This window comes from Pistacia vera, unplaced genomic scaffold, assembly GCF_008641045.1.
Source record: "Pistacia vera cultivar Batoury unplaced genomic scaffold, PisVer_v2 Contig549, whole genome shotgun sequence".
NCBI classification, from domain to species: Eukaryota; Viridiplantae; Streptophyta; class Magnoliopsida; order Sapindales; family Anacardiaceae; genus Pistacia; species Pistacia vera.
This window is the reverse complement of record NW_022196389.1, coordinates 642006-651957: the sequence shown is the minus strand read 5'-3', so window position 1 is coordinate 651957 and position 9952 is coordinate 642006. Positions and strand designations below refer to the sequence as shown.

At 36.7% G+C, this 9952-nt stretch overlaps 1 protein-coding gene across 2 annotated transcripts; it reads right to left on the bottom strand.

Annotated features, from left to right (window-relative positions):
* Positions 1-3755: 3755 nt before the first annotated feature.
* LOC116107825 (serine/threonine-protein kinase-like protein CCR4) lies at positions 3756-9952 on the bottom strand. Of its 2 annotated transcripts, XM_031394112.1 has the most exons (2): positions 9145-9952; positions 3756-5562 (listed from the first exon to the last, which is right to left on the bottom strand). In XM_031394112.1, the coding sequence occupies exons 1-2, from the start codon at positions 9827-9829 to the stop codon at positions 3926-3928; spliced, it is 2322 nt and encodes a 773-aa protein (XP_031249972.1). In that variant the 5' UTR covers positions 9830-9952; the 3' UTR covers positions 3756-3925. The 2 variants fall into 2 exon arrangements, with proteins under 2 accessions (XP_031249972.1, XP_031249971.1); XM_031394111.1 differs by lacking the exon at positions 3756-5562 and having other exon boundaries at positions 7338-9950.

Below are 9952 nucleotides of genomic sequence, written 5' to 3'. Positions count from 1 at the left end.
TCCGTTCCTTTGACTATCATTTGTGCGTATATAAAATGGATTAAATGTGTTTTGATGGAATAGTTTCCCATGTGCCCAAAGAATTTGTTCAATTTCATGAATTATGTTACTTATTGACTTTTAGGCATTTAATTAATCAAATCATGAAATAAAACAGAATATGGTTGGATTTTTCTGTTTCATCTATTTTAATTACTATTAAAAATAGTACTTCTGAACATTTTAATTAAATATTTATGATCAACACCTGTAAAATAAGTTTCATAATTAATGTGAAATTTGACTTGACATTCTTATATTATATTTGGTTAACTTTATATATTAATAATATTACTTTTTCCAAATTTCATATCCCAAGTGATGAATCATTATATGTGGCATTCTATATAATAAAATGATAGTGCATTGAATGATAGGGTAATATTCATATAATGAGACATCATTTGAGATGTGGAATATGGGACACTTAGTATAATTCTTTATGGGTGCATTTGTTTCCCTATTTTTGTCTTATCTTATTCCTATCATTTTCAAAATACATATTTGTTTATTTATTCTGAAAATACTATTATATTTTATTCAATTATTTTTAGACCCTTTTAAGTTTGTTAATTTAATAAACACCCCCAAAAAAAGTTTAAAATTTGATAAAAACACCCCAATCCACTCATACTTGTCAGATTCTGGTCACCACCGTCAGAAGGTGGTCGAAATTTGGTATAATGGTGTACTATCAATTGGATCTGGTCGATAATGCGTTGATCAACTGGATCTAGCCGGTAGTGTGTCAATCTAACATTTTTTGGTCAGATTCATTATGGAGTTAGTCGGAAAAGGCCAGATCTACAGTCAAAGAACAGCCAAATCTTTGGTCGTAGCTAGTCGTCAATGATGGCCAAGATATGGCCGTTGTTGACGACCAAACGTAGCTNAACTGACGTTTTAGATCCATTTCATTTCAGGTTAATGGAAACGTGGCAAAGGAGGATGTCTTTATTCAAATTGATAATGCTCTGACCAAACTACTTGAGCAAAAGAAAACCGCTCTGGCTGCATAGATGAAGGTGCGGGTGGTTCAGGTATCTCCGGCAACTCACTCAATTATCATACTCTTTCATTATACATAGGTGCAGTAATGACTGTGTGATAAATGGTTGAAAAGTAATTGCAATTGTTTGTTCTTTTGGGAAACTAGCACTACATGCGCGTATAAATATAATCAATCGATGATTAAAATTATTTTTTCCAGTGTAAATTCTTTTAGTATGTGTTAACACCATTTGAAGGGATTGAAATAAGTTGTCGTTTAAATTTTTTTGATGAGAGAAACTTTATCCACCGTTTCATGTATTGAATTCGTTGTTTAAGGAGAGAATTTTGTTGCATGACTAAGCAGCTACGGAAAATGCATGGCATTATCATTATATGTATATGCCTCATTATTTGACTAATTGTACAATCGCTGTACGAAAGACTTTTTGAATTGTATGTCTTAAGAAAAAGTGATCATCATGATTAAGTCTAAATTTCTGGAGATTTCTTGTTTAATCCGTTCCTTTGACTATCATTTGTGCGTATATAAAATGGATTAAATGTGTTTTGATGGAATAGTTTGCCATGTGCCCAAAGAATTTGTTCAATTTCATGAATTATGTTACTCATTGACTTTTAGGCATTTAATTAATCAAATCATGAAATAAAACAGAATATGGTTGGATTTTTCTGTTTCATCTATTTTAATTACTATTAAAAATAGTACTTCTGAACATTTTAATTAAATATTTATGATCAACACCTGTAAAATAAGTTTCATAATTAATGTGAAATTTGACTTGACATTCTTATATTATATTTGGTTAACTTTATATATTAATAATATTACTTTTTCCAAGTTTCATATCCCAAGTGATGAATCATTATATGTGGCATTTTATATAATAAAATGATAGTGCATTGAATGATAGGGTAATATTCATATAATGATTCATCATTTGAGATGTGGAATATGGGACGCTTAGTATAATTCTTTATGGGTGCATTTGTTTCCTTATTTTTGTTTTATCTTATTCCTATCATTTTTAAAATACATATTTGTTTATTTATTCCGAAAATACTATTATATTTTATTCAATTATTTTTAGACCTCTTAAGTTTGTTAATTTAATAAACACCCCCAAAAAAAGTTTAAAAATTGATAAAAACACCCCAATCCACCTATACTTGCCAGATTCTGGTCACCACCGTCAGAAGGTGGTCGAAATCTGGTATAATGGTGTACTATCAACTGGATCTAGTCGATAATGCATTGACCAATTGGATCTAGTCGATAGTGTGTCAATCTAATATTTTTCGGTCAGATTCATCGTAGAGTTAGTCGGAAAAGGTCAGATCTACAGTCAAAGAACGGCTAAATCTTTGGTCGTAGTTAGTCGTCAATGGCGGCCAAGATATGGCCGTCGTTGACGACCAAACATAGCTAGATCTGGTTGTCAATGGCTATATCTAGTTGTAGATCTGGCCTTTTTCGGTCAGATCCACTTTGGATCTGATTGGAAAATGTCATAACGGTGCACGACTGGTCAGATCCAACTGGTCATGTGTTGATATAGTGACTTCGATCACCCTCCGGCGTGGTGGTGGCTAGTTACCAGTATTTAATGGATGGGTGGGGGTGTTTTTGTTAATTTTTAATGTTTTATTATAGGGATGTTTAGTAAATTAACAAACCTATAGGGTATTTTTATTAATTTTCAAATCCTACCTCATAATAACCACTTAACTCTTATTTTTTTAAAAATACTATCCAAAATACTAAAATAAACGCACACTATATATTCCTCGAGAAATAAAGTTTCAAGTATCTCTGTGATTTTCAAAACTATTAATGTTAAATGCTCTCTTATTAGGGATTTTGTATTTCTTTTTAGAGGGTTATATATATATATATATATATATATATATATGATTTACCAAATTTCTCATCCGAAGTGATATGTTATCTTATGTGATATTGATGTGTAAATGAAGAATTAATGTAGTAAATGATATGTCAACGCTACGTAAGATGACACCTCATTTGAATAAGAAATTTGAGATTTTATTTGGGAAGATAGTATTATTTTTATATTCATAGAGGGTTTTTGATATTTTTAATTTTTTTTCTTCATATTCTTAATAGGTTTTTGGAAATTTAAGGGAGATATTTAATAGTTTTTGAAAGCAAAACGGGCGGGTAAAATTAACCCTGTCGCCTCATTACCCATATGGTATTATCAAATCATTTATAATATCATTTTATAAATCTATAGTAAGAGGTATCATCAAATTATGTATAATATATATTCTGTAAGAGTCGAATCTTTCTATGTTCTGAGTCTACGTTATTCAATAGAAAGTTGTTACACGAAATCAAAATGATGAAATATTAATATAGATTTAGTAGGTATAACTGCAGATATTGTTTGACTCTTGGCTCTAAATTTTATAGGCAAACATCAAACCTTCCCAATTTAAACCTTCTTGAAACCAAGTCTTTTGACTCCCACCATTTCTTATTTTCAAATACCCATCAGACTTTTTCAAACCCAACTTCCTTTATATTTATTAATTATTAATTTAATTGATTGAAATAGTGACTCTTCCACCCTCTGATTCTTGAATGTCAAATTGACCTCGCATTTGAAGAACACATTTTTTAATTAAACTTCAAAGAACCCATGACTCTGTCTAAAACTAACAAATCAACTAAAGCAATATATGCCCAACTTAAAAATAAATAAATGTTGTGTAAATAGGTTTGTTATGGTACACTTTTTTGACCTCTAATCAATCAAGAAATGGTAAAAAATTGTTTACATGTATCAACAAAAAAAATGGGTTTCCTCTACATTGATGACGTGATACGTCTGATATACAGAATGTTGTATTACGTAGAAGAGTTGGTTGAGGATCTGGATAATAGCAGAGGCACCGTGCAGGCGGTTAACGCCCTATCTAAACTATTTACAATCTCAGTCATGGAAGGCCTATCTCTTCCTGCTTGTGTTACACAATCGACAGCCAAATAGCCAACATATGCTACTGCCTCTATTTCATATGGTGTTGGTGGTGGCACTTTTCGATCCAAAACTCTATGGATTTCATCCTGAACTATGTAAGGAATCGCAAAATCAACCACATGTCTCGGCATTTCATTCTCATTCTTGTGAATCGCTGTATGTCCAGTTAACAATTCGAGCAAAACAACTCCAAAACTATAAACATCGCTTTTCGTGGTCAATATCTGGAGCCTATAGTATTCAGGATCCATGTATCCAACTGTTCCAGCTGCATGAATTGAAAGGTGAGACTCATCATCTCCAGGACCCATCATTGACAATCCAAAATCCGAGACTTTGGCGGTCCACATGTCATCCAACAATATGTTCGATGACTTGATATCACGATGAATGATTTGGGGCACAGAGTACTCGTGGAGGTACTCAATCCCTCTCGCTGCGTCCAATGCAACCTTAAGCCTTGTAGGCCATGACCTTAGTGGTGAGTCTTCCAGCTTGTGAAGATGCTCATGGAGTGTTCCATTAATCATGTATTCATAAACCAACACAAGCTCATCGCAATCTTCACAAAAGCCTAATAACCTCACAAGATTCTTGTGATGAAGGCGGGACAACGATTCGAGCTCGTTCAGGAAGGCATGATCTTTGTCCTCCTGAAGCCTGGTGCCGCCAACTCTCGATGAAGTGTTCAACACTTCAGCGCGCTTGATGGCAACTTGGCGCCCATCATCTAAAATCCCATAGTAGACTGAACCAAAACTTCCTGTCCCAATCTTGTGATTCGCCGAGAAATTATCCGTAGCTTCAAGGAGTACTTGTAATGAAAACTCCTCCAAGTGACCTGCATTTCCCATGCTGGCCAATTGGCTAAGCCGCTTCTCGAGAACCGGTTGCCCTGCAGGTTGCGATGGCAGGTTTTGGCGTTGACCGGAACCTTGTTCAGCTGGTGCGCCATCCTCATCGAGGCGTCCCGAGTCATGGACGCGACATCCTCGACCTTTGCATTGTCTGTAGAGAAAGAAAAGAAACACTAGAAGTAAAGACAATGATCCGACACAACCAACCACCAGGAGAACCACCATTTTCGCACTCCAGCCTGAGCCTCCACCACTCGAGGATTCATCTCCCGACTGTGGCGAAGGCGCAGGTGTAGGTGGAGCAGGATGAGGACTAGATGGTTGTTGCGGTTGTGGCGGTGGCGGTGGCAGTGGTTCACAGATAGATCCCATTTGTCCACAAAGAGTGCCTGACCCATCCAAAATGCCATATGGACAATCACGTCTACACGGTCCTGGCAATACTTTCTCAAAAACCATTCTAAAATTATCAATTCCTTCACCCCAACAATAAAGAGAGAAATTACTTTTCTCAACGCCACAGAAAACTCTTCGTTTCGCTTCAATTGAAACAAAATAAGTCTCTTGTAAAGCTGCAGGCAAAGTAAAATTATCCTGCCCCCAACAAACAACTGTCCCGTTAGTAGACCGCAAAGCACAGCTACGATTTTCCCCCAACGTACAATGTGGAATATGGGACACTTAGTATAATTCTTTATGGGTGCATTTGTTTCCTTATTTTTGTTTTATCTTATTCCTATCATTTTTAAAATACATATTTGTTTATTTATTCCGAAAATACTATTATATTTTATTCAATTATTTTTAGACCTCTTAAGTTTGTTAATTTAATAAACACCCCCAAAAAAAGTTTAAAAATTGATAAAAACACCCCAATCCACCTATACTTGCCAGATTCTGGTCACCACCGTCAGAAGGTGGTCGAAATCTGGTATAATGGTGTACTATCAACTGGATCTAGTCGATAATGCATTGACCAATTGGATCTAGTCGATAGTGTGTCAATCTAATATTTTTCGGTCAGATTCATCGTAGAGTTAGTCGGAAAAGGTCAGATCTACAGTCAAAGAACGGCTAAATCTTTGGTCGTAGTTAGTCGTCAATGGCGGCCAAGATATGGCCGTCGTTGACGACCAAACATAGCTAGATCTGGTTGTCAATGGCTATATCTAGTTGTAGATCTGGCCTTTTTCGGTCAGATCCACTTTGGATCTGATTGGAAAATGTCATAACGGTGCACGACTGGTCAGATCCAACTGGTCATGTGTTGATATAGTGACTTCGATCACCCTCCGGCGTGGTGGTGGCTAGTTACCAGTATTTAATGGATGGGTGGGGGTGTTTTTGTTAATTTTTAATGTTTTATTATAGGGATGTTTAGTAAATTAACAAACCTATAGGGTATTTTTATTAATTTTCAAATCCTACCTCATAATAACCACTTAACTCTTATTTTTTTAAAAATACTATCCAAAATACTAAAATAAACGCACACTATATATTCCTCGAGAAATAAAGTTTCAAGTATCTCTGTGATTTTCAAAACTATTAATGTTAAATGCTCTCTTATTAGGGATTTTGTATTTCTTTTTAGAGGGTTATATATATATATATATATATATATATATATGATTTACCAAATTTCTCATCCGAAGTGATATGTTATCTTATGTGATATTGATGTGTAAATGAAGAATTAATGTAGTAAATGATATGTCAACGCTACGTAAGATGACACCTCATTTGAATAAGAAATTTGAGATTTTATTTGGGAAGATAGTATTATTTTTATATTCATAGAGGGTTTTTGATATTTTTAATTTTTTTTCTTCATATTCTTAATAGGTTTTTGGAAATTTAAGGGAGATATTTAATAGTTTTTGAAAGCAAAACGGGCGGGTAAAATTAACCCTGTCGCCTCATTACCCATATGGTATTATCAAATCATTTATAATATCATTTTATAAATCTATAGTAAGAGGTATCATCAAATTATGTATAATATATATTCTGTAAGAGTCGAATCTTTCTATGTTCTGAGTCTACGTTATTCAATAGAAAGTTGTTACACGAAATCAAAATGATGAAATATTAATATAGATTTAGTAGGTATAACTGCAGATATTGTTTGACTCTTGGCTCTAAATTTTATAGGCAAACATCAAACCTTCCCAATTTAAACCTTCTTGAAACCAAGTCTTTTGACTCCCACCATTTCTTATTTTCAAATACCCATCAGACTTTTTCAAACCCAACTTCCTTTATATTTATTAATTATTAATTTAATTGATTGAAATAGTGACTCTTCCACCCTCTGATTCTTGAATGTCAAATTGACCTCGCATTTGAAGAACACATTTTTTAATTAAACTTCAAAGAACCCATGACTCTGTCTAAAACTAACAAATCAACTAAAGCAATATATGCCCAACTTAAAAATAAATAAATGTTGTGTAAATAGGTTTGTTATGGTACACTTTTTTGACCTCTAATCAATCAAGAAATGGTAAAAAATTGTTTACATGTATCAACAAAAAAAATGGGTTTCCTCTACATTGATGACGTGATACGTCTGATATACAGAATGTTGTATTACGTAGAAGAGTTGGTTGAGGATCTGGATAATAGCAGAGGCACCGTGCAGGCGGTTAACGCCCTATCTAAACTATTTACAATCTCAGTCATGGAAGGCCTATCTCTTCCTGCTTGTGTTACACAATCGACAGCCAAATAGCCAACATATGCTACTGCCTCTATTTCATATGGTGTTGGTGGTGGCACTTTTCGATCCAAAACTCTATGGATTTCATCCTGAACTATGTAAGGAATCGCAAAATCAACCACATGTCTCGGCATTTCATTCTCATTCTTGTGAATCGCTGTATGTCCAGTTAACAATTCGAGCAAAACAACTCCAAAACTATAAACATCGCTTTTCGTGGTCAATATCTGGAGCCTATAGTATTCAGGATCCATGTATCCAACTGTTCCAGCTGCATGAATTGAAAGGTGAGACTCATCATCTCCAGGACCCATCATTGACAATCCAAAATCCGAGACTTTGGCGGTCCACATGTCATCCAACAATATGTTCGATGACTTGATATCACGATGAATGATTTGGGGCACAGAGTACTCGTGGAGGTACTCAATCCCTCTCGCTGCGTCCAATGCAACCTTAAGCCTTGTAGGCCATGACCTTAGTGGTGAGTCTTCCAGCTTGTGAAGATGCTCATGGAGTGTTCCATTAATCATGTATTCATAAACCAACACAAGCTCATCGCAATCTTCACAAAAGCCTAATAACCTCACAAGATTCTTGTGATGAAGGCGGGACAACGATTCGAGCTCGTTCAGGAAGGCATGATCTTTGTCCTCCTGAAGCCTGGTGCCGCCAACTCTCGATGAAGTGTTCAACACTTCAGCGCGCTTGATGGCAACTTGGCGCCCATCATCTAAAATCCCATAGTAGACTGAACCAAAACTTCCTGTCCCAATCTTGTGATTCGCCGAGAAATTATCCGTAGCTTCAAGGAGTACTTGTAATGAAAACTCCTCCAAGTGACCTGCATTTCCCATGCTGGCCAATTGGCTAAGCCGCTTCTCGAGAACCGGTTGCCCTGCAGGTTGCGATGGCAGGTTTTGGCGTTGACCGGAACCTTGTTCAGCTGGTGCGCCATCCTCATCGAGGCGTCCCGAGTCATGGACGCGACATCCTCGACCTTTGCATTGTCTGTAGAGAAAGAAAAGAAACACTAGAAGTAAAGACAATGATCCGACACAACCAACCACCAGGAGAACCACCATTTTCGCACTCCAGCCTGAGCCTCCACCACTCGAGGATTCATCTCCCGACTGTGGCGAAGGCGCAGGTGTAGGTGGAGCAGGATGAGGACTAGATGGTTGTTGCGGTTGTGGCGGTGGCGGTGGCAGTGGTTCACAGATAGATCCCATTTGTCCACAAAGAGTGCCTGACCCATCCAAAATGCCATATGGACAATCACGTCTACACGGTCCTGGCAATACTTTCTCAAAAACCATTCTAAAATTATCAATTCCTTCACCCCAACAATAAAGAGAGAAATTACTTTTCTCAACGCCACAGAAAACTCTTCGTTTCGCTTCAATTGAAACAAAATAAGTCTCTTGTAAAGCTGCAGGCAAAGTAAAATTATCCTGCCCCCAACAAACAACTGTCCCGTTAGTAGACCGCAAAGCACAGCTACGATTTTCCCCCAAGGCCAAAGCGTTGAACATATCTCGCGGCGTTTCGCCCACCTCATCTCCCCAACACCGCAAACTATGATCCAAACTTATCGCACAAGCATGGCTAAATCCCGCATCAATCACACTGTAATTCCCATCGGGCACTTGATCAATGACGGTGGAAGTCACATTATTTCCATTATTGCAACTAATCCTGCCGGTTTCGGATAACCCGCAAACAAAATCTTGACCAACGGCGATACTCGAAAACCTCAAACTTGAATTGAACTCAGGCCATTGCCAGCATTGAAGGCGATTAGTATCGTTCTCAACGCCGCAAATATGAGAGTTTCCCGCTTCAAGTTGGTGAAGAGCCGGACCTTGATAAATTCTCTTGTATTCCATAACCGTACCGTTTGAAGAAAACCTCCAGCAATTCATAGCAGAAGCATATGAAGTAGCAAAGTTTCTCAGACCACACACGAACCCATCTCCGGCAACAACGCCCGAAAACGAAACGTTAGAATTTCCAATTCCTGAACTAGAACAGTTTAGAAAAGATGAGTTTCCATTCGGGGAAAGAACCAATGCACATATCAAAGGCTCGTTAGAAGTTTCGGAAATTGAAACAGTAGAAAGTGAAGAAATGAATGGAAGAACAGAAAGAAAGAGTAAGAGTTTTAGAAAAGAGCTATAAAGAGCCGCCATAGTTAGAGAAATGGTGTTGTGAAAAGTTCATATTGAGGGAGACGAAGAGAGGAAGGTGAAAATGGAGGTGGGCTTGGTGGTGTTTTTGTAAAGAGATGGAAGAGGGAAACGCGGTTTGGTGGA